We start from the raw sequence: 25,017 nt of genomic DNA on the forward strand, positions 1-25,017 counted from the left end.
TTCCATTACACACCTTTTCTTTTCAGAGCTGCAATTCGGGATCACAAACCAGCTTCAATTGAAAAACAAACCAAACCAAAAAAAAAAATAAAAATGGACAGTCATCCATAGCATCTAATGACTTTGGGATATAAGGGTTTTAAAGCTAAAGGGAAACGGATTTTAAGTGAGAGCTTGTCACTGGAGGCAGGGTGGCGTCCTGTGCACATCTGCTGCGCCCCAGAGGGGTTCTCGGGAAGAGGAGGGGACCTGCCCGAGCTCTGTCACTGGCTTTGCTGGTGTGCAGCCTATGCAATAGCTTGGGTCTGAGACCGTAAATCACCAACAAATGTGGGTATTGAAAACTGTTTAAAAACAAACCCACAGGCCACAGATAGCATCTCTTTCATCTAATAAAGCGAGAGTTAGGTCCGTGCTGCTTCTGCAGGCTTTTGCTGGAAGTCGTGTTAAGCTGTGGGAAACAAATGCAGTTGTTGTGGATGCGACGGAGTCTGTCCCTTTGCAGGAGGGGAGCCCTGAACTTGCTGTATTATAGGGAAATGTACCCAAAGCTTTGTCTTTGCTACTGTAACCTTCCGAGCTACCCTGGCACAAGGGTTGTTTGGCAGCAAAACCTTGTTCTGATTTGGTGAGCAAAGCAGGCCAAAGCACTTGCGCTGGTGTATCTGAATTTGTGGTGAGACTTCTGCTGGTGCTTTTATTTTAAAAAAGGAAAAAAATCCCCAACAGAGGCTGCTTTGTTAGCAAAAGTTTCAAATGGAGACCTGATTTGATAGTAAATGAAGACTATTTTATAAGTTTGAGACTATTCATTCATTCAGCTATTAACCTGTTTGTTCCTCACATAATTTTTTTTTTTTTTTTTTCCTCAAGGGAACTGAAAATGTCCAGAGTGTGAGAACAACTATTCAGATGGGTAGCCAGGGCACGCACATGCGCACACAGTCGTGGCAGTGGCGGCTGCTGCTTTGTACGCCAGACCGCAGCAGCTCCAAAGGACGAGGGGTAGAGCTCTCTAAGGAAGGTGTTCGTCTGCGGGTCTGGACGTGGGCTGCAGCATTAAGGAAATCAAGTTGTAGCACGTGAAAGCTTAGCCCGTTTTAGTGCATCAAACGTTACCCAACTTCTTTTTAAAGACAACGGTGATGAATATACAGGAATTTGCTGTTGGGGAAGGGACATGCAGTTCTCAGTGGCTCAAGGCCCGTGCTTTCAGCAGGAGAGCGCAGCCTTGCTCTTGTTCTGCTGCTTTCAGCCTGGCAGGAGCAGCTCCACCTGTTGGGTAGATGACTTGCAAAAATAGCCAAATGATCTGTCTAGCAAAGTACCATTTATTTTTAGCCTAACTTCAGGTTTTTTAATTACCATTTACAGAATGCCAACCAGACCTGTGTCAGTTTTAAACTCCTGAACCAGGACCTGAAGGTGCAGCTCTTTGCTGAAAGTGAGGGGGGTGTCGGACCTTCCCTGGGACTGCGCGGTGTCCTATCATCCCAAACGAGAAGGGACCGCGCTCTGCAATGCTGGTGTACCTGTGTGGGAGTGGGGTTTGTACGTGTTTCTGAAAAGTCTTTGACAGTATTGGAGCCTCTGAAAATACGCTTGTTTAATGGTTAAACTGTGAATATCTGTGGAACAGGCCAAATACATTAACTCTTCATTTTTATATAATTTAAATCTTTATTGTGTAGGGCACAGGACTGTAGTGAGTATGATGCTGATGGAATCCTTGAAACCATTGCAACTATTTAATTATTTTTTTTTTTCTTATTAGAGTATGCATTAGAAAACTTGATGCATGTAGTGAATCTGCTGCAACTTGGGGTAAATAACTCTAGATAGCTGTGTAGATAGTCTTAGTAGTGTACTGGAAAACTGGTCTGACATCCACACTCTGGCATTTTATTGCCTTCCCTTATGCACAAAGAAATACAACTCCTGTAAACTTTACTCCCAAGTAGTAAAACGCTGACCACCTGCACCATATTATAGTTTGCAACACCTTTAAAATTTGGCTCCCAGATCAACTGGTGGCTCAGTTGTGTTGATTTTTACTTGTGTGGGTGTGTTTCTGAGGTCAAAGACTATTTTATTGATTCAAGTAAGGATCTGAAAGATTCCACTGGCCATAAAACATGACCGAGGAAATTAATTGAACGCCGAATTGTGAGTTTACTTGCTGCTGGTGCTATTCTGTGTGGAGAATTAGAGCTTTTAAATTCTGTGCAGTCATAATGAAAGAACCATGGGAAAAATAAATGAAGGTGTGGCAGGTGGCATACAATCTGACAGCTGGAGCCTGGGGCAGTTCGGCCAGCCGAGCGCTGGCTTCCCCAGGCTGGCACGGCAAATCTGCCTGTGAGTCAGCCCCTGAGCCGCTGCAGCTTCGCAGCCAAGCACATTTAAGAGCACGAAATGAGTTCATCCTGCTCTGCTGATGAGTGGGTGACTCAGGGCTGGCTGCAAATATGTGCAGCCCCTCTTCCTGAGGGTGGCTGGCTGTCAGGTCGGGGATCCGGAGTGCTGGGGGTGGCAGCAGCTTTGCCTGTGTGACTTTTATGTCACTCCTTGCACGTCCGTCAGACCCGTGGATCCCAGGACCGGCCTGTCGCCCGTGATTCCCAGACATGGGTGTGCACTGACGAGTGACCTTAGTATTTTCATGACACTGTCAACATAAGTATCTTCCTTACAGTTCTAAGCCTTGTTTCAAAAAAAAAAAAACAAAAAAACAAAAAAAACCAAACAACAAAAAAAACCAACCAAACCAAAAAAACCAAACCAAAACCAACAAAGTTAAAGAAACACCACGTAGTTAGTAGTCACCTCAGTTGTGATGAAATTTGTTGGCTGAGGTTACATCATTCCCGTTCATTGGAAAATAATAGTCATTGTGAGTTTCTGGGTCTTGCAGCCTTGTGTTCTGCAATGTGATCCTTTTTTGGAAGATCCTCGGTAAATTGGGCACCCACTTCATCCCCTGAGCTCACTCTGCTCGAAATGTGTGCATGTGAATTTAGTCTTTCATATTAAAAAGGAAGATGCTTAACTAAAACTCAAAATTCTCCAGGGTAGTATTTGAATATACAGCAAAACACAAATATTTATTTTTTTCAAATAAGTATTGTCTGCTTAAATTTATGTGCAAACAAAACCACCAGTGTTAAAATTTTCTCTGGACTATCGAAGATTGAATCTTTGGTGTTATGTTGCCAACTGAAGTGAAGTGCATGAGATTGTAAGACAGAAGGCTGTAACTCCTTCACCATGAAGTACACAGGTATCTCTACCTCTTGCTCTTAGACTTGAATAGTTTAAGGTTACCATCCTTTGCTCCGCGGATTTTATGCCTGGATGAGTAATCTGTTTTTTTAAATTGACCCAAGTTAAGTATTATCTATTTGCCATAATTTTTGCTAGACTGCTTTTAATCTGCATGCAACTGACCCTTTGAAAGGGAGCCAAGTCAAGCTGCAAACAAAAGTGTCGGTCCTCCCAGGTGCTAGTTTTGGAGTGCAATAGAGCGACCGGCTGGAGCTACATCGCGTGTGGCTCTGGGACTTCTATCATCACACATCCTCTCCCCTGGTTGGGCTGCCTGTACTGACAATAAATTGAAGATGGAGCAGCTGCTCCCCAAGAAGGAGCCATCCGCCTTTTCATTTGCCCTTGAAAACCTTGAGAAACCCACCTGATGCAGTGCCCCGAGCGTATTTTTGTTTTGGTGAAAAATTGTGCGTTTTGTTCCGTTGGGCTGGACCTGTAACGCCTGGCAGAGATGGGAGCTACGAAAGCGTAAGGGCTGCACACATCCAATTCCTCCCTGAGGTCAGAATCTTACTGAGAATAAAACCCTTACACCTGAGCAGGGCTGAAGAGTTCCCAAGCTTATGGCGATGCCAGGGTGGCTTCAGCACTCGCTTGGATTTGTTAATGCGTTGGGTGGTGTCTCTTCTTCATGCAACGCATCTGTGTCCTTTCCTTTCCTCCCCCAAAGAAAACTACAACACAGTTACTGCTATTGCACGTCCCTGAGAGATGCTCTGCTGTAGCAACTGTTGCTACAAGATTCTTCTTCCAGTGTGAGGGCTGCTTTTGGGGTGTGACCCCGTGCACTATCGGTATGGGCACATATTTCAAGAGAATGGCAGGACGTGTGAGGCCGTAGGTAAGAGGAGTGTGAATGTACTAGTCCTGCTAACAGCTTGCCTTAAATCCCTGAAATTACAGCGGCTCCTCGCTGCTATTGCAATCCTCAGTCTTTATGTAGTTAGGTTTTAAAATCCAACAGGTTCTGAAGGTTATACAACTTCATTTTATTTTTAAAAAGCTCCTATCTTTGTATAATTGCACTCTTCAGATACGCCCTTTCTGGATAACGTGTCATTTCACACACAGAAAAAACACATCTGTCTCCAGTGTTCTTGCTGTCAAGTTGTGTTTTTGGTTCACCCCCCACCCCCCTGTAAATTGTTTGGACTAAAGGTTGCCTACTGTTGAATCAGTCTGTTTACTTGAATGTTGCCATTTTACGCAGTTACAACTGCTGACTCTTGCTCTTCTCTGGGCCCGAGAGAGGGGAGATGGTGTGACCCGAGGTGCCAAACCCGCACAGAGCTGGTGGAGCTGAAGGCTGGCTGCTGTTTTTGTACTCCCATGTGTATTACATGTTAGAGAACTTCACAGAATAGCACTTAATACTTGGAAGTTGTGACTTTTTAAGTCACACTAAACATAGTTATCTTTAAAATATGCTTGCTTTCTTATCTATAAGTTTAAAATAATCTTTAAAAAAGGAGACGAGCTGGCAGGAGTGGGTGGAGGGCCTCGTGCTGTTGGTTGTTGAGTAACTCGAGTTCCAAGAGCCATGGATGCAACTGGCAGGCTTCGGTCCTGACCCAGCGCCGCTGGGGTTTGTACTGGCTGGTCTGGAGGGTGTGAAGCAGCCGCAAGTCCTTCACAGGCTGCGTGGAGGAGAAGGGTCAGCCTGGGAGAGATGGTTGATGCAGCTGGATTGCTTGAAGCACTTGCTTGTGGATCTCGGCCCCAATTTAGCCTCAAGTCACCCTTTACAGAAGGAAGGTGTTTTGAGGGTGTGTTTGGTCCCAGAGAAGTAACTAATCCTAACCGAGGAGATATTGAGAGCACACCTTAGTGCGGCGTTCACTGACTCGCCTGTGAATGCAACTAGCTGACCGATCTCTTAGCTCCTCAGTAAACCAGCAAGGGTGGGTGGGGTCAAACCTGCCGTTCGTTGTGTCGGGAGTGGTCTTTGCCATTTCGGACTTAGCCGAGAGGATAACCACGTATGGTCCGATTTTCTCGCTCTGGGAAACCGTGAATGTATTGTGTGTCGCAGAGCAGTCCTGTGCTTCCTCTTTCAGACAGCAGTATCAAAGTGCTGCGTAAATGTCACGCTTGACAATGGCCGGGGTAAATTCTGTTTCATGTAGGCTCTTTTTTTTAAAGGGATGTGGCCAAATTTGAAACCATGACCTAGAGAAAAAGCGGGAGAAGTTCAAGATGATGCATCTTCTGGGTCCCATTTGGTCTGTAGTTTTACGGTTACTTTTCTTATATCGAATTTTGCTCACCATTGTTGTCTGGAACAGAATGGAAACAGCATTTATAAAATGTGCAATCTACGGCACAATGCAAATAGGTTGTAATAAGAAGGTTGTCTTTACTTGATAGCAATCCTGAGTGCAATGTTTTTTGTCGTGTCTGTTTTGGAAGAGCATTAAGTGCAGTCTGAGGTTTTTCTTTTCTTAAAAGCAAAGCGTTGGTTTGTCCATTACTGACTTCTTGTGGAATTTGTGCCAGATGTATATTAAATATTTTGGTGCTTTTTCTAATCCAAGCTGCCATTCATTTGCCTGTGAGATTATTGTACTTCTGTATATTTAAATGACCAGTCCCTTAAAGGAAAAAAAAAATCCTTTAGTCACAATGTACCCTGACTGCTGTAGCTTTGTAAATATTCCAAAGCTTCTGGGTTTCCTGTATTCCAGTAAGGTCTGAGGGGAGGGAAGGGAGCAGCTACAGAAACCTAATGCACTGGAAAGGGAACTTGCACGCTGTTCTGTGCATTACTGAACAAATGAGTAACATTTGTGGTGTTTACAGAATGACACGATGGTGTTCTTTTTTTTTGTGCTCAAGCTTTGTACAAAATGTCTTATTTAAAGCCAAAGTCCTTTTTACATTTTCAATTAAAAGGGGACAAATTAATTATTTTTTCATGCCTATAAATAGGACTCTTGCTAGTTTGATTTGTCATCTCCAGAGTTTCTCAAGCAGGAATCCTGAGTGCTTGCTAAATCCTGTCTGTTCCTTCCAGGGAGGTGACCACATCATTTTTAAGTGCATGGAATGAGAACTAGCTGGTTTTCGACTTTGCAGTGCAAGTGTCTACAACAAGGAGATGCTGGATGTGAACTGTCTTAAAAGGAGCGTGCGCTTCCAGAGGGATGGGTGCCGAGGCTGGTCTGCCAGTCACCCCTTCCGCTGAGCTGCCTGACCCTGTGGTCTCTGCTGGGCTGGGGTCAGCTGGGGACTGGCAGTGCTGGGCGAAGGGACTGGCTCACATTTTGTAGTAGCACTGGTGTTGATGCTTGCAGTAATTACAGCCAAAGGATGCCAGGCTCCCTTGGAGTGGATAAGTACCTTTTTTTTTTTTCTTTTTTTTAAAAAAAAAAAGGCTGCAGTCATCTTGCATTTAATAATAGATTTTATTTCAGGCGTTCTGGAGGCTTTAAATTTAGGTATGAAAGCCACTGACGTGAGTATCTACTACCCACTCACTAGTGCTGCCTCTGAGCTAGTGCTGTGTTTGCCTCTCTCCCTTCTTTTTATTTTTGCCTGCTCGTCCACACAGCAGCTCCCAGCTTCTGCTCCATAAGCTGCTCTTTGCTCAAGAGCCCAGCACAGTGAACTTGGGGTTGGGAAGTAGGAAGGTGTAAATAGTCTATCAGCTGTATTTAATAATTTCTGCAATAATAACAATTTCAACTTTATCTCAGCCTATTCTAATTCGTATCAAGAAATCTTTTGTCTCACATTCAAACCTTGTAACAGGCATTTAATTTTTCTTTTTTTTCTGAGTGCTGAAAACTCTCTCTCATCCTTTTGCCTGGAAACTTTGTGTATTAACAGGAGATGGTCAAGCAGCCTTTATTTTAGGTGGCAGTGGCTGCAAAGCACAGGTCTGAAGCTGTCAGGTTGCAAACCACCTCATCCTTTCACTGCAACTCCGTGCTTCTGGCTCCCTGCTGAAAGTGATGATGTGTGAAGTTCACACAGAGGCGTGCTTTCCTTAAAATGGCCCTTGTCCCTCCCACAGCCACACTGTAACTTCTCTTTTTTCTTCTTTTGTGTGTGAGGGGTGTGGGGGGTGGTCAGGGAGGGAGGAGAAACTGGAGATCATCCAAGAAGTATGAATCACCAATTCCTCCTTTCCATGGACTAAGTACAGTACTTTCCTGGAAAGGAGGCAGCGACTGCTTCAGGAGCCGGCACAGCGCATTTCCAGAAATCCACACAACTCCTGAGAATAGCTTTTAACTGCTGAGCAGCTGCTGCAGCTACTACATGTCGCATGGTGAATGTGGCAGTGGTTTACCAAGTTTTGATGGCAAGGTGCACTGGATTATTTACTGCGTAGAGGACAGGGTCAGACAGACCTGTCAGGGGGATCCCCACCTTGAGTCATGAGATGCAGAAAGGACCCCCTTGCTTTTTTAACTTCTCAGAGAGGAGCCTAGGTGTGGCTGGATCCAGTCCTAGTACCAGGCTTGACCAATGATGGTTTATGTCTAAAGGATTACAAGGGCACAATCAATCCTTTATATCACTTAGCTAAAATTTCCGTGTCTAGCATGCCGTTAGTCACTTACCGAGAATCTGTTGTGGCAAGGAATCTCAGCCTTGAGGAGTAACCTGGAGAGGTGTCCCTACACAAGGGGGGAACCCAACGTGCAGCCTGTTGTGCAGGAGAGCTCCAGGGGCTCTTGGGCTGCTCGCTATTTATGGAGTAAGATAATTGACTAATAGTCATATTTGCACACTGACTGTAGATGTTAATTTCTGCCAAATTTGGCTTGAGTCAGACACTAACCAGCACTGTGGTTAGGGGCTGCATCGCTATCCCTTGGCTATTGTGGTGTTATCTGTCTCCCCCAAATCCTCTTTCACTCAGGTGCTGCCATTACATCAGGACCAGACACATCTCTTGCTGATGGTTGTCACTTGAGCAGGGTTACAGGGAAAACCGGTCAGGCTGGGGGGAGCACACTGTCACTCTGCATTAACTTGGCTTGCTGTTTTAGGGCCTGCAGTGTTTCAGTGAAGACAACCCAGCTGGTACATCAGTCTCTGGCAGTGAACAGCTTGTGCAGTTACATCTTACAGGCCGACACTGATCGGCTTTGATGCAACTCCCCCAGCTGGGTTTGCCCCCAGCCCTTCCTAAGCACTTGCCTAGCTCACCCACTGCCATGAAAAATTGCCACACTCGGAATGGTCAATGGAAAAGGTTTTGTGCTTTAAGATGTTTTGAATGGCTTTTATTTTTAGACATTGTAAAAGATACAGAGTGAATGCCTGTTGTTCTGATGGTAAGAGATCTTTACAAAAATATCAACATTTAAAGTGATTTACACTATCTTAACAAAAGCCTTTGCTTAAAAACTTGGCAGTTGAACAAGCACTCCTTCCTCTGTCATCTTTTATTCCCATCAGACCAAGGCCAGACTGTGATCCATGCATGCTGCAACGTAAACAAGAGGAGTGTTACTTCTGCTCAGGGCGGCCTTGATGCACATAAGCTTGCTGGTCTACCAGAGAGAAGCCTGCAACCCCGAGGGTCAGCAGATTGAAAAAACTGTTGTGGTTCCCTCCTGCCCCAAACAATTATTTGGCATTCTTTTTAATCAAGAAGCCTCCTCTCGACTGTCACTCCTCTGGGAAACAGTAATACAGGAACCTCGCTTGTCAAGAAACCAAGCCTGCGATGGAGCGCCCTTCCAACCCACTCGGCAGCCTGAGTGAGATGTGAGCCCGGGCGCTGTGGGCTTCTGTAGGCTCCTTGTGGATGCAAATGCCTGAATCCAGCTGTTCTGCTGGTGGGGTTCCTGCCCCTTGGTGATGCAAGCCAACAGGCAAGCGTGTGCTAAGTGAGGCTAGCTTGAGCTTGCCCTTGAAAAGCAAATTTGGACCTGTGAGTCTGCTGCAAAAGACACACGGTGTGGGCTGTTAACTCCACAGCCATCCTCTCCTCAAACCTTTCCAGTGGGACTGACAGGTTAGTATGCAAGGTAACTGAGGTGATTGCAGTGGTGTAAAGAGGCAAATGATTGCTCAGAAATGTAAAATGTGGCTCAGTTATAGCCCAGAAGAAAGCAGCAGATGATCAAAGGACCACATGCATCACTAAACTGGCTGCAGAGGTTAGCCCCATGGCCGATTTAAACTGAGCCAGCATTTGATTGCAAGCTTGTGCAAGAAACCATTTACACACAGCTACACGCAATCAGCGCTCCTTAATAAGGTGGGAATTGCTGCTGTCTCATTTTGTATGCTAGTATTCTTTGGGGTGGGGAGGAAAACAACTTCATAATCTTTGTTTAAGAAGACAAATTACTTAAAACAAACAACTACAAATTATTATTTTTTTTAAAAAAAGTTATTAGAAACTGAACAACTGGAGCAAATCATGTCAAGAGCAGCTCTTGGCATGCAACCCTGCTGAAACAGTTTGTCGCCGCTATGGAGCCTAAGTACACTCTTGGCTTGGGATGCATCTCCTGGCTAGGGACACTGCTCGGTGCCGAGGGTAATACAGCATCATGATTCTTCTCAGGAAGCTTTGTAAGTAAGTGAGGGGAACCTGGCCTGACTGCTTAGCCAGGCAGAAGAGATGCTGCTGAGCAGCTCTGACTCCCTGCTTCTACTTCAGGGCATGTCTCCTGTCTCCACAAGGAATCGTACCCCTTCTGTTGAAGGGAAACTGAAAAAAAGCAAGGGTAGATGTGACCTTTATTTGACTGTCTGAACAGTGACAGTGAGAGAACAGAAAGACGACTGTTGAGTAACTAGGGTCTTGCTTGGGAAAGCTAGAACCTTTCTGGTTAATAATTAAGCAGTGCATGACTGTGGCAGTTCAGGCCCCAGAGACTGAAATGCAGGAACCCCACCTCACCCAGAGGCATCCCTGATATTACTGCTGAAGCCCAACTCAACCCTAGGACTTGCCCCTTCCTATGAAAGCGAAGGACTCAGTGAAAGTGTTCTTTTTTTTTTCAATTTTGTCCCTCACGTAATGTGGGCATGAACCTCCTCCTTGATCACCTATGGCTCAAGCTTGTACATCAGGATACCACAAGACAACTAGTAGATGGTGCCTTGGCTGTAGCAGTTAGGTGGTTTTAAGCAAACAAACAAAACCCCACCAACACTTCCAAAAAAAACCCCTGGCTATTGTGGAAACCCTGCTCAATTCTCTCATAGGCACATAAAACTTACCTTGCTGTCAGTAGGGCTGAAACATCCAACAGAGGAAGGCAGGTGAACTGAGAACACTCGTATAGTTAATCAACACTATGTACTTCAGCCTTGCTAATCTGGACCTACAGCTACACAAAGAGTTTCAGCACTTGTGCTTGTTCTGGATCGGGCATGGCTTATGGGCACAGCTTACTGTTCAGGTTTTATTGGCCTAACACGAAAGTCAGACTGCATAAGTACAACAGCTTCTTCAGGCCTTCTCTCAGGCTTTCACTTCCTTGTGCAGGGTTTTTATTTTTAATAGATTAACATAAAAATATTTGGCTATGTATTTTCTTTGGCTCTATGCAAAATAAGTGGCGAGTTACCTGTGCACTCCGGGAAAGAGAACAATGCATAGAGTGTTATTCTGCAGCCTCCTATAAAGCTTTTCAATATGCTGGTCTAACTTCTTCACCTCTTTCCTTAGATCCTGCTCCTGCATAACAGAATATCATAGAATCATAGAATAGTTATAGGTGGAAGGGTCATCCAGTTCAACCCCCCCCGCAAGGAGCAGGGACATCTTCAGCCAGATCAGGTTGCTCAGAGCCCCGGCCAACCTGGCCTTGACTGTTTCCAGGGATGATGTGGCATATATAATACAAGTATTTAATATAAGTATTAAAATCCCCAATTAATCTGCAGATCTGTAGCAATCACACTTAAAAGCGTGTGTGTGTGTGGTCCTCAGGCAGTGTCAGGGATTGAACAAGTGACGCCAGCAGTGATTCTGTTACTGGCTGGTGTTTGGCAGTGCAGTGGCTCAGCAGCAGGGAGAACCCCATGCCCTACTCAAATGGCATTGCAGCTTCCTCCGGTAAAAATGAGAGCTGCAACTAGGGCTACACAACTAGTCACCTCTCCCCCTGACTCCCATACCATTTCCTACACCTGTACATCACTCTGCTTTCAAGTGGTAGGCTTCGGTTCCTGTGTAGCATCACTCACTGCCCAGAGCAGCTATGGCTTTTTCCTTTTTTTTCTTTTTTCTTTTCTTTTTTTTTTTTTTTAAGGTTATACAGTAGCCTGTAACCATCACCTTATCTCACATGATATTACCGCTCCAAACTGCCTTGTGGGAACTGATTCTTAGCAGCCTCTCTGCTCCAGCACAAGGAGATGCTTCTGTTAGGCACAGCTCTGCACCTAGGTCTGCTCAAAGTTATCACTCCTGGTTCCCAGGGTAGTACCGCCTCACCAACTGCAAGAACCATCAGCATAGCCTTAAACTCACAGAGTCAGATAGTTGCTCGAGTTTCTCAAATAACGTGTGTCTTCCTTGCTTCCCATTGCTGTCACTCATTTGTGAAATCCATCTCCAGAGGTGACCTGAAGCAAGAGCATGCCTACTTCTTAATTTTCTGCCCTTCACAGTGCATCCATTTATAACTTCCAGGGCCTCCACAGCACTTTGAGAGTTCTGGAATTCTGAAACACAACGAGAGGAGGAACATGCTTTGGCAGTGATGTTGCTCCTGCCTTGGCACCTGCAGGGCAGGGCTAAAGGCATGGAGGAGGGAGATGAAAAACTGAAATCACTGCACCAAGCAGATCATTTTGCTACAGGTAAGCATCAGACTGTAGAAATGCCAGTTAACTCCAACAGCACTCAGATAAGTTGTTCTCCTCACTTTTTTGGAGGTGGTTACTTTTTTGTGTGAAGCCAGCCCTCACATTAAGGTACTGGAGCCAATAAGTTATCCTGGACCTTTTCTAAGTAAAGATCTTTTTTTTTCTAAGCAGTTGGATTTTGGTTTGGTGGTTTTTTTTCCATTTTAAATATTTAGCTGTAAACTACTTCTCCAAACAATACATACTTTCACTGGAGTATTTTAAATACAACCACTTCGAGCATATATGAGTTTCAGTAGCTCTTGCTGTGCCTGTGCAAAGTCCCAAGTGCTGCTGAATGAACTTATTTGAAGGAGATAAGCGGGCTGTATGTGAAAATACTTACTGAGGAAACAGCAGTTCCTGTGCTTTCCATTCTGGAGATCCTTTGGCAGGAACAGTGTTTCCAGGTCTTTCAACTGGCTGAATTCTTTGTACAAGTCTATCTCTCTTAATGACTTCTTTAGCCCCGCAACATAAATCACACCTTCATTTTCGACATCCAGTTCTAGTTCCTTTATCAAAACATCACAGTCCAGCATTGCTGCAGTGACAGGTCTCTGGACCTGGGGTGGATTCAGCAGGAACAAACACAGCATGTCAGCCCAAGCAGCTCTGTGTTCTGAGCTTCTATTTTAAATTATTTTCTCCCATTACCAAAAGTTGACAAGCTATTTTCCTTCCCTTGAAAAAATATGACTAATGAAGGCTAACTTAATTAGTTAGAAGAGAGCTATCAGGTCTGTAATGCAGAAGCACTATAAAATCAAGAACCCGTACTTTGTATACGGCGTTTTAACACTCTGCTGCTTGGCTCTTCCTTCTAAAGCTGCAGCTGGAAGTCAGGTGGCTTTCTAAACCCCGCCCCCCCCCCTTCTGCTGGCAGGCAGAAAGGAAAAAAAGAGGGCCATAACTATTTCCTTTCTGCTAGTGGCCTTAAATTGTCCAGGGACAGGGAGATGGGAACAGCACAATCAGCCAGCATTTGCCCAGACACTTTGCTGGGAGCAGATGTTAAAAGAGACATACTGGATGCGGGTCCTGTGCTCAACGTAACTTATAGGCTTTTGCTATTGGTGTTGGTTACCTTAATGCAGGATCCTGCTACCTCAGCTCCATTTAGGATTTCCACAGCAAGCTGGGCAGCTTCCAGTACTTTATATTGGATATGGACATAGGGCTGGAAACAGAACAGTAAGATACTTTAGGCTTATCAATAAGACACATTATCCTTCCCTTTTAAAAAATCAGGTCTCACTAAAGTTGTGTTTTCTTTGAAAAACAGAATATAAAAAGATCTGGGGGTAATAAATGTAACAGTCCGTATACCATAGCTGTTAAAAGCAACCTTCAATTAGCTCATCAATGATTTTTTTTTTTTCCCCCCCAATTAAAGGCTTTAGCACATCAGGTCTCTCCAGAGATACAAAAGGCATCTCAGCTTCTCCAGTGCTCAAAGTCCTCTAGCTTGAATAGCACAGTTATGCCACATGAGCAGTGTTTATTCTTGTCATTGTGTGGAGCAGCTTTTACATACCCTGAATTGTTGCAGCTGGTGACTAACTCACCAGAAAAAAAAAAACCAAACAGAATAACTACTATTTCAGTGGTTCTAATCCGTATCTTTCCAAGAGATTACTCGGGCCTTCCATGCCTGTCAGCAAGCTGAATGCTTTGACTGCCTCACCTGGTATGTTTCAGTTACCACTGTAAGAGATTGGATTGGTCCACACTTCCCAAATTCTTTTTCCACAGCCTTCAGGCAAAAGCTGTCTTCAAAAGGACCTGCGTAGATTGTCAGCATGTCAGTCAACTTGCTTCTCACCTGTAGGAACACAGATTAGAGAAGGAACTTCACAAAGCAAAGCAACTAACTACTTGGTGCCTCCAGATAAATAGTGCTTCTTTCCAAGCTCAGCAATGAAGACTATTCTCAAAAAAATAGTACCTTTTCACAAAGTCCAGCAAGAACATGAGATCCAATGTACTCTGGACCCAAACTGAACTGAATGATACTGAATGTGGACAGGGGAACATCTTCTAAGGCTTTCCGAAGAATCTGGAGGGAAAAGAGTGTACACAGCTCAAAGAGGTACAAGACAATGGTACTGCAAAGGATCAGAAACAAAGCTATTGAACTTAGTTCCCAACTTTAATTTTCATTATGGTGCAAGAAAGCCCTCAGGAAGAAATTCTTCTTTACTGAGTCATGAGAGGATGCAGAGGATCAAAGCTCATTTCTGAAATGTTAAAATGGATTTAGCTAACCTGGTATTAACGCTATTGCTAACAGTACTATATCAGTCAGCTTTTTAAAATAGGACTCATCTACCCACCCCCAGAACAAGAAGAACTTTCAACCACTTTGATGCTTGCTTAGACCAACCCACTCTAAGTCCATTCACCTGTTTGTTTGAAGTGCTCAGGTTACTCTGCCGCAGGTCAGAAGAGTCTAGTTCCTGTCTGCCCAAAAGGAGGGGGTTTTGGCCAGTCACGTGCAAGCAGTCTAAAAAACTAGCAGAGAGAAGAAAGCTGTGAATCACAGTACTTATCAATATGGTGAATTAAAAGCTTTCAATAAATGCTTGTCAGAGAAAAATAACACAGTTAATTAAAGACATTTTTAAAGAATATTCTTGTCCTCAACATCAAAAGAAGCCTAGAAAATGATCTGTGAAATTTAAGTTGCAACTTCTGTAAGTTTTTCAGTGCTATGCTGCAATTATTTTTGTCTCTGAAGATCCTGTTGACTTCTGAAAAACACAACACACTTCTTTGACTTTACTGAAGATTCAACTGAAGGAAAAACATGTATTTGAGAATCTTATTACCATGGTTTGGCTAAATGTGGAGAGTCATTCAACTGTTTCTGGATCCTACATCGTTGTGACTGTAACGCAGCTTTGTTCCCTGAGACCTCAGCCAGTTTTTCAGTTGTCAGAAGCATCTCCAAGTTTAGTTCTGCTACCTTGGGGAAGGAAAAAGATTAGTAGTTGGCTTTCAACTCAGCTAATTGTAGCTGATCAAAAAAGCATGTGCTTTCTCTATGAGTCACCTAGGCACACTCCACAGAAGTGAAGAAACACAGGCATTAATTTATTGCCTTATTATTTTCTGTTGTCATTTTCAAGCATGCAGAACTCACAACATCAACCAACAATCATCTCCAAAAAAAGTTCTCTCAGAACTCAACAACACAAGCAAGAGACTCATAAAACCAGCTGAATCACTGCCACACTGAAGGTGTCTCACTTCTTTCATCTGGAAAAATGACAGGCATTCCTGTAAGCTGGAAGTGTCTCAGTCCTTCTTTACCCAATGCCCCTCTTCAACCTCAGCAGCAATGCTGATTCACGTCAGTGTCTGAGTACTGAAACACTGGTAATGCTCAGGTTATTAAGATACCTGGATCTATGCTGCATGTAACAAGCTGTCAAAATTGGAGCCTCTATCACAGCTAAATTTTATCTTTTAAATCAACAAAAGGATGTGCAGGAATGTGTTTTTATTTTCCTTCATAAGCCAAACAACTTTGGACAGAAATCTTAATTATATATAGCTACCTTTGCTGGTCCTTGCTCAATAAAGAACTGAGCCAATTCCAATGCAGCTCTAGCATCTTCTGTAGAATCATGCCCAAGCTTCTTTTCACACTGAATCTCCTTCCTAGGGCATCAAAATCAGGTGTACAGGCAGGTTATCTGTTTTTCCATACTGACCAACATCCTATCTTTTCTAAACTGGGTCCTTCTCAGGCAAAATAGCTTTCCCCTCTCCAAAAAGGATTTCAGTTCTGTGCAGCAGCATTCCTGTGAAACACTCCCGTAAGTTACTGCAAGAAACATCTTTGCAATGTTGAGCAAAACACTGTTTACCAGGTTTGACAGAAGCTGTGCTAATACGCGGTACTCTGATGTGTGACTATTTTACATTTCACTTCTTCCTTGACCAATGATCCAACTCACAATTTGCACACAGACAGTGAGGCAACCTCCAACTCAGTGAAGGTTGGTGCTGCAGCGTATTAATATTCACTGTGTGAATGGTGAGAACTGTATTACTATGACGTAATATCCAGTGGTAGCAAGTACCACTGAGGAATATAATTTGAACCAGGAATTCATACTTTCATACATTAGCCTTTCTTTCTTGCAAACTGCAACAGATCTTATTTGTGTGAGCCAGCGTGTCTTTGTTGCTTTACAGTTCAATACACTGGTACTGCTACAGACCTGCAGAAGAGCTAGTTTTGCTAGGACTCAGATCTGGTTGGGACACAGCGTCCCTGCTTGCTCAGAGAGAAGCCAATTTATTATGCTGCCTGATGTTTCAAGCAGGCAGTAAATTCTTCTTTACCATGTCTATTTGCACAGCCTGCTCCTTTCTTTTCTGATGCTACTAGTGGAAGAGCAAGACCCTATGACCCACCATGGCAGTTTCTAATATTTCCCATGACAATACAGTAATAATCTTACCCTAAAATTGCCTTGGCTAGAAATTTTAGCTTAAATCTTTGACCTTCATTTCTGGCAAAAAGCAGTGAAGTATCAATAACACTGGGGTGGATCATCTGGAGGAGAGAAAACATCACCAGTTTAATTTAAGAACAGCAGTCATATAGAATTAGGCATAACTCCATTGTTATCTGTGCCTCTGCCTTTTCGTTTCAGTTGCCAGGTTCTCACTGACAGATAACTGGCCCAAAAGAGTGCAGGTGGGAATAATGAAACAAGCCCAAGGCTCATTTCTACCACTCTGTTGGGAAGGTCTAGATTGGGTTAGAAAGGTTAATTACAATTCAAGCATTCTAGATTGGTTAAAATAAATATAGGAAGGACTTCAGTTCTTCCTGTGACAGAGCTATCAGAAGCAACTGGCTGAAGCAGAGAGGCAAAACCTCTGTTGCAACCATATCTATGTGTGCAGAGACTCCTCCTTTCCTTTTGGGTTCTGCACAGCCTCTTGACAGTTTCATAGATGTAAGGACAATATTTATCTTTTAAATCCTTACACACAAAAGGCTATTCATAATAAAAAGGAATTAACAAGTATTCACTAATAAAAAAGAGGAATGGTTTAGCGTTTTCAGGTCTGAAATGAGTATCACAGGGTTGGGAAAACACTCTTAAAGGCATACTCACTTCCAAAGCCTGAAGATCACAATTTAGAGAATGACCCACCAATACTGCATCACGGGGGAGTAATTTTTTTAGTCTGGTTTGGATGTCTGACAGTCTTGTTTTCACTGGAAGAAGCATTTTCTTTGTGATTCCTGAGAATCTTTGAAACAAAAGTTGGATGAGGTAAAAGCAACACATTAGCAACAGCACCTACTAGAGAATACTACAGGCAGGGCACGTAAAATATGAACTCAGTGTAACTAATGACAGAATGCTATTTAGTACTTTCTGTTCCAACGTAAGAGGATATACAGTGTGAGAGGATATTAAACTGCTATGAGTGCTACCACATCAGTTTCAAAAGTTTCTCTCTCTGAAGTATAACTTCTTCTTAAGTGATGCAGTTCATTACATCAGATAGCACAAGGAAGGAAAGGCTGCAAGACTGAAGGTGTAAGGAGACGCTTCCAATTAACCTGAGGGGATTGGCATGTCACTTCCTGGATAAAGCCTGGCAAAGTTCTGGAGAAGACAAGGCCTGAGTTTTGCCTGTTTTTGTTATAATACCGAGTCCAGCCCTAGAGGTGTGTATAAGCTGATCAGCTGCTCTATTAATTTTTTACAGATGAGCAAACTTAGGTATGGAGCAAAGAGACGCAGACTGTTATCCTGTACTCTTATCCTCCATCTTATTTTATAGCCAGCAGTAAAGAGTAACTTCTACTATGTATCATTAATTTGTAACAGAACTTTTCCTGCAACACTGCAGAATGGTAATGGTTCTGCCTAGCAGCCACACAGGCACTATGTAGCAGTGTATACATAATGTTGGTTATTCTAATCACCTAGCAAGAACTGTACTCTTAACACGAATGTCGAAGATGTCCCTGCTCCTTGCAGGGGAGCTGGACTAGATGACCTTTGAAGGTCCCTTCCAACCCTAACCATTCTATGATTCTAACACGGAGAGAAATGCAGTAGGCATCTGTGCAAACCAAAGCCTTCTGAAAGGACCTGTGTAACACGGTTCATTTGAAAGGGTTGCAGCTCTTAAAGACTAAGAGATAAGAAACTTATGTGCAAGCCACCTGGTGCGATAGTTCACTACTGCGGTTTCAGGTTTGACTAGTTCATTCAAGAGGCATTGACCCTGTGCATCCACCAGCGAGACACGAGTGACTTCATTCCCTTTTGCAGTCAGGCACTGTCAAGGAGAAGCAGAGGCAGTTATTGACTCAGCATGATGCTGCCACTCCAAAACCTTAGCTAATATCTGATTTAGCTGCAGCCAGCAGCACTACTAAGGAGTTACTCAAGAGATCTACCACTCGTAGCTAGTTGTTTTATACTGTAGCATTCTTCATTTTAATTGTTAAAAGCCCGCCATAAGGACAGCAAACACACAGGCAAGCGCAACACAGGGAGAGCCATTACAAAGAAGTGCTGATTTCACAGAACCAGTCTGTGCTCCGCACTGTAGAACTGTCACTGACAGCATCTTCACCAGAGAAGGTGCACAATTTACAAGCAGAGCCCAGTTGTATCGTTACTTACTCAATACTGATGCCAAATAGGCCATCTCTGCAAGGTCAAAACTGCACTAAAGGAGGAATTGTCACAACACCATGCTGCCAGAAGAACTGTGATGGCTAAAGGAAGGATGTGTGATAGGGAAAAATCTTTCCTCTCCCAAACCTTGGGGAGGGCTGGGAGGACGAATTCCACAACAGTCTCAGGGATTACTGCGGCATTGCTGATAGGCCTTGCAGATCCAGCTGCTGCTCTGGCAGCCAGTGCAGAACTGCGCTCTCTGCTGCACTCCTCAAGATAATACTTCTGTCTTGTCGCCAGAACCACTTCCTGAGTCCTTCCCATGGCTGCATTTAGCAGTGGTACCATCAATGAAGGGACTGGCAGCAGATATGATCAGAAGTGATTTAGCAAATACACAGTGTGCTTGGCTCAATTTGGAATAGCTGGCAGGAGTTTGGTTGCTTGACTATGTCTTGTAAGGCCACACACATTTATTTTTACCATTTCACAATCCAGACCAAAGAGAGGGCTGCTGTCCGTCCTCTGCTGATCACACCCTGTACATATAAAGCCCTTACATTGAGGGGAACCTAGAATGAAAAGATACCCATGAATAAGAAATAGACCTGTCTTTTCTAAAACTCATCATATATGGCCAAACATATCAATAATGGTAAAAATTTAAAAAAAAAACAACCCACAAACCCCACAACAAAACAACCAAACAAAAGCCCTCAAAAACTGACCTTTTATGGGATAGCCATTTTTTTTCTGCTCGTCTAAAGTTAGAGTATAGCTAGTAAGGCCTTGTTTTTCTAATCCATATTTCTGAATGATGGGATCACACTGCAAGTCTGAGCTTTTAGAAACAGCAGTGAAAGTCATATCTGTAAAATACAAAAGCATCTGTCAAGCTCAGATAGCACTCCCTACTTGCAGTCAGTTTCCTGCGTTAGTATGTATGCTAAAGGGCTACACCATTTCAAAGGAAAACACTACCTGGAACAATAAACAAGAGATACAGCGAGACAGATAGACAGTCCATCTATCCGTCTGTCTATCTATCTCCAGTTTATTTATATCTCTCTCCAGTTTATACATCATTTATTGTGTGTATGCATACACACACAATATACATTATATGCACACAATACTATAGATAATGTATATAGTGTATATTTTTTATACACTATAGAAAAACCACACTTGATATTCAGGATACTTGAACCTTTTCCCAGTTCAGCTACTGACACTGCTGGCTGATTCAGAAGCAAGCCACATCACAAGTCTCCGTCTCACATGCCTTTCGGAAATAGAGAGAACCACTTGCCTCGTAAGCATGACTACATAATCATCTGTTACTTTATGTAAGCTGTAAAAGAAGTTCTCCCTGTTTTTCTGCCTTCTCTGTGAAATTCTTTCATGTAAGTATTATCAGGAGAAAATGCGCTCACAAAGAAGTAAGCACTGAACTGACACCAGAATTCACAGTTGTAAAAGTTAAATTATCCTGTAGGTGATTTTCTGCAGATTGCACTTAAAAATATACCTGACATCTCAGATCTATGACGGTGCAGTAGGTTTACAGTCAGGATGCTAGAGGACTTTGTCAATACATTGAAAGTAATAGCTGTTCATTCTCCCATGTGGAACTTGCATTCAAGATTCTTTGTTACAGTACTAACAATTTCAGTGAGGTTCACATTGTAGTCTCTTGCAGGTTTTGTACAAGCCTGTTGGATTACAATCACCTCTATAAAGACTGTAAAAATAGGAAATCAGTTGTCAACACACTCGTTCTTTACCTTGATTTGCTGCTCAGTATAACAAAGAAAACTAAAAAGAAATTAGTAACCTCTTAGCTTGAATCTAATTTATATCTTTGTATCTTTTACGAGATACATCTTAAAATAAAAGAATCACAAAATGGGTAAGGAAGGGTCAGAATTTTGGATTAAACGTGTTAAATAAATTCTCTCTGCTTTTTGCATTTACTTGTGACAATAAGCCCAACAGAGTGTTACTGAACTAGTTCAAGTAACTGGTCTCATGGTTTAAGCCACTCTGTTTTCCTTTGTAAACAAGTTTACCATAGCAGCACACTGGGATTGCACAGGATGCAAAGTCATAAATTACTGTAGAAAGTGAATCACTGTGCTTTAAAGAGATGATGCAAAACCAAACAAAATACCTTGTGCAGTGGTTCGAGGTTTCCGGTTTGCTCCTTCTCCATACAGGCTGGCTAAGAAGTTAGTGGAAGGTGTTAATGTGAATCTCTGAAAAGAGAGATGTATTAGAGACTTTGAAACAGAAGCAGAAGTATCAAGCAACTTAGATGTTTCTTGATCCCCAAACCAGCCAAATTTAGAAGAGGACGGATAAAGTAGCAGGAATATGTTCGGTATTTTCCGATAAAAAACAAAACAAAACAAAACAAAACAAAACCCAACACAACCCAAACCTGTTTTAATAACAGATGATACAGGATTCTTTGTACTAAGGGACAGATTTGCCTTCCTGATACGATCAGGATGGCAAATTTCAGTATGTTCTTCGACAGAAACTAAAACAAGTTCCAGACTTCCCAGTTAAGTTGTGATTTCCATTTACTGCAGTTCAGGGAGAATTCTCTAGAAGTCTGAATCAAAGTGCTTCTTTCTTCCTCCCTTCAAAAATGATGCTTGTAACTCAGAAAATAATTCTTTTAATAATCTTTTCGGGAAATGGAAGAAACTTGACATGAACTGCCAATAGTAAAAGTGAGATTTTTCAACCAGTGGGAATAGGGTAACTATTGAGAGTCTCCTCACTCACTCAGAGTAAATTCCAAATTAACCAAGGTATTTTTAATCTCACTGGCATCCTGAAGATACTCAAGAGGACTGCAACATCAATACACATTTCACCTTGTAAAGCTTCAAAAATGTAAGTCTTGAAAACCTGTTTTTACTATCTTCTAACTAAAAAGTTTAGAAAATAGCAATACAGTTTGACTTACATGCTGGAATACTTTTCTGAGGTGTCTGAACTGCAAATAGAATTTGTAGAAATGGAGTTGGCTCATTTCATGTAGAACAATAACCACAACCCCAGCCAGGTGGCTTTGGTGATGAACATGGCACCAGCTACAGTGAAAAAAAAAAAAATTAAAAAAAAAAAAATCAAAGCAAAACAATTATCAAGCACAAAAACAAACGTGGAACCAGCCCAGCTTTTAAGTCAGTGAATGGCCAAATGACTTCAATGAGAAGAGGCTTTACAACTTATTTCAAACAGCCATATATTCCTGGAAGCAACATAATATGGGAGACAAAGAATGAGTTACAGCAAAATTCTGCTGCAGTACCATTTCAAGACATTTACACCTCATTTATATGCATCAGAATGTGAATACACAAGTAACTTCAGCTGTAGTGATGCAGTCTACTGAATAAGTGTGTCAAAAAAAGTTTCACAAAATAATTTTCTACTCGCTACTAAAAATCTAAAGTGGGATCATTTTTGCCTTGAGTTGCATTTCAAGATTCATTATATTTCACCGTATTTTGCCATATGAGGTTATGTACCCTCCTCTGCCTTTCCCTTCCATTGCTGAGAAGGTGCCCTGAAAAAAGGGAAAAGTCACTAAAATGTTTTTCTTAAAACACTCTGAACATTCTGTTTCAGTTACATCTGTCATGAAACACGGTAATAGTTTTTGTGCTGTGTTAATATTTTTAACATGGTATTGTTTCTCAGTATCTACATAATACAGGCTGTCATTACAGTAACTGCATTGCAAGGATTCCAAACCCAGCATTGCCAATATGCTTTAAGGAACATTTTCACAACACGTGAGGACACGAGACAGGGTTGATTCCCGAATATGAATGTGCTATACCTGGGTTGTGTCGCATTGTGGCATTTTCCCAAAGCGGCATACTTTAACAACTCAAACAGCTGGTCGTGGCTGATTTCGCAGTCCTCACCAAATAAAGTTGCTGACAAGCGTGATGACTTTTCCTGTAAAAAGGGAAACACTAGTAAAGAAAGGTTTTATGTAATCACACACATTCATGGAAAATGAAGGTAATTCTACAGTAAAAGGAAACTATTTACTACGTGGATACAATCAACTACATTTAAAATACCTCTTACATTCATTACAGGCAAAAATTTCCTTTCAGATCACACTCTAATATTAAATTTACTATCAAGATTTCAGTAAGCCATGTACTCTAACTTCAAAGATACATTTCTTAAAGATTAAAGGAAATAGATGTATGTAATAAGAAAACTTAAAAGTTATTTCATTTGCAAACATGACATTCTGCTCTCTCAGCCCATTCACCCACTTGTTGCTGTAGAGCTTTGGGCATTTATACATGTGTTATATGTAGCCACTTCATGTAAGGTTTTCCTGAAACCCTTTTACTTCATTTACATTGTGTGATCTGTTTTGGCAGATGGGTTTGCTGACCCCTGCAGGAAAATAAATGTTGCAGTAAAATCCAAGGAAACTACAAGAAGAAAGCATTGAGTAGACGAGATGGAGTGGAGAATGTATCACACAGTTCAACACAACAGTTCTTTAGGCCTAAATGCACAAATTATCCTAAAAGCTAATCAGAAAGTAAATGCATGATTTTGGAGACCTCCACTGATCAGATGGCCTGTTCCAATGAGCTCCTTTGATCTGTAAAAATTTTAAAGAATTTTTTTTTTTAATGTGATGAAAAGACATAAGGGGAAAAGTAAAAGACCATAGAATACCACAGAATGTCAAATCCCACATGATAAACAACTCCAGAAGTTGTGTTTTCCCTACCCCACTAACAAGCCTTGTGCTCATTAATTTTGACAGAGCCTGCCCATGTAGGATCGAGCTGGTGCACTTTTAAAGCTATTTGTCACTGGATAAGAAAGCTAAACAGTGGTGACAACCTTCGAGGTTCAAGTGGTTAAGAATCATCTGGTAATAATAACACAGGGTGGTGTAATTGCTAGTCCCTTGTGTTTCGTGCTAAGTTAGACAAATAAGTAATGACACCATTGCTTTCAATACAGCCTAAGCAGAGCGTTGCAAAAAAAGCCCCAACCAAACAGAAGTTTCATTTCACCAAGGCTACCTGCCAACCATAGGAATTTTGGTCTCAGGTACCAATAAGACTGACCTCACAGGTCAGACATGCTTACTCTTGTCCCATACTGAGCAGCAAGTTGTAACCTGGGTAAGATGTTACCATGGGTTGATTTGCATCCTTCAGGTGTCAACGTGCTGAGCAGACACATAGAATAGAATCATAGAATCATAGAATGGTTAGGGTTGGAAGGGACCTTCAAAGGTCATCTAGTCCAACCCCCCTGCAAGGAGCAGGGACATTCCTGACTAGATCAGGTTGCTCAGAGCCTCATCCAGCTTGGCCTTGAACGTTTCCAGGGATGGGGACACAATGCTTTTCAAGACCCCGCTCTCTTTAGGAGAAAACTATATTGGAGAGTGTATTTTTTTTTTGTTTAAATTCCTTAAATACAAATGCCTAACACTCAAAATGAGTTCACTTCCATATTTCCTGGAGCAGAAACGAAGTAATCATCTGTAGGTTATTACCTTTAGCCAATCCTCTAGCTAGACTGACAGTAAACCACGTTTTTGCCGAGTTTCCAGCATCCCAGCGTGTGATGCAATAAGCCTACCAAAAAAGCGGCTGTAAGAAACACCGCACAGCCACAGGCCTGTTCCTCACACACCCGTGGGACGGGCCCGGCAGCTCTGCTCCTGCTCCTGGCTCCTGCTCACCTTAGGGCCCTGCCCGTCGCCTTCCACCCTCCGCCTCTTCCGAGCCGCCCGCTGTTCTTCCGCGTCCCTGTCGGCTCCGGCGGGCCTTTTGCACTTCCTTGCGCTGACAGCCCTTGCCATGGCCTAGACGAAAGCACGGCGGGGTCAGGGCGGCGCGATGCCGCCACGGCCCCTCACAGCGCGGTGACAGCCCGGGCTGCCCGTCAACCCCCCCTCCACGGCTGGGGGCCTGCCCACCGCCGGGGATCCCCGAGCAGCATCGGGAGGGGGGGCCTGTCCGCAGCCGTGGGGCCGATCCCCGGTCCCCCGGGGAGGGACCCCGGCCGTAGATCCCACCTCAGCCCCGCCGGGCCCCCGGCCACGGGACAACACGCCGTCTCGGCAGGCGGCTGCCTTCGCCTGCCGCAGGCCGACCCGCCGATAGAGCGG

The 25,017-nt window shown here is 43.1% G+C and overlaps 1 protein-coding gene across 6 annotated transcripts; it reads right to left on the bottom strand.

Annotated features, from left to right (window-relative positions):
* Nucleotides 1–30: 30 nt before the first annotated feature.
* REXO5 (RNA exonuclease 5) lies at nt 31–24,972 on the bottom strand. 6 transcript variants are annotated; one of them, XM_086759692.1, is made up of 20 exons: nt 24,925–24,972; nt 24,589–24,711; nt 22,690–22,811; nt 21,808–21,934; nt 21,001–21,085; nt 19,556–19,696; nt 19,311–19,399; nt 18,365–18,480; nt 17,298–17,436; nt 16,632–16,726; nt 15,720–15,822; nt 14,988–15,124; nt 14,562–14,670; nt 14,105–14,215; nt 13,844–13,981; nt 13,244–13,336; nt 12,503–12,722; nt 11,780–11,973; nt 10,872–10,981; nt 8,550–8,767 (listed from the first exon to the last, which is right to left on the bottom strand). In XM_086759692.1, the coding sequence occupies exons 2-20, from the start codon at nt 24,706–24,708 to the stop codon at nt 8,665–8,667; spliced, it is 2,352 nt and encodes a 783-aa protein (XP_086615818.1). In that variant the 5' UTR covers nt 24,709–24,711; nt 24,925–24,972; the 3' UTR covers nt 8,550–8,664. The 6 variants fall into 6 exon arrangements, with proteins under 6 accessions (XP_086615819.1, XP_086615818.1, XP_086615816.1 ...); XM_086759690.1 differs by lacking the exon at nt 24,925–24,972 and adding an exon at nt 24,826–24,890; XM_086759695.1 differs by lacking the exon at nt 24,925–24,972 and adding an exon at nt 24,400–24,481 and having other exon boundaries at nt 24,589–24,678.
* Between the last annotated feature and the right edge of the window lie 45 nt (nt 24,973–25,017).

Source organism: Chlamydotis macqueenii, chromosome 15, assembly GCF_036417535.1.
Source record: "Chlamydotis macqueenii isolate bChlMac1 chromosome 15, bChlMac1.mat, whole genome shotgun sequence".
NCBI lineage: Eukaryota > Metazoa > Chordata > Aves > Otidiformes > Otididae > Chlamydotis > Chlamydotis macqueenii.

What these genes read in the sequence shown, in the direction of transcription:
- REXO5 (XM_086759693.1), bottom strand. Translation starts at nt 24,708, where the DNA reads ATGGCAAGGGCTGTCAGCGCAAGGAAGTGCAAAAGGCCCGCCGGAGCC. An exon ending in ACCTCGAACCACTGCACAAG is followed by an intron (nt 19,697 to 21,000) that starts GTATTTTGTTTG and finishes TGTATTTTACAG; the next exon opens with ATATGACTTTCACTGCTGTT. An exon ending in CTCTTTCCCGGAGTGCACAG is followed by an intron (nt 5,497 to 10,871) that starts GTAACTCGCCAC and finishes CTTTTTCTCTAG; the next exon opens with GTCATGGTTTCAAATTTGGC.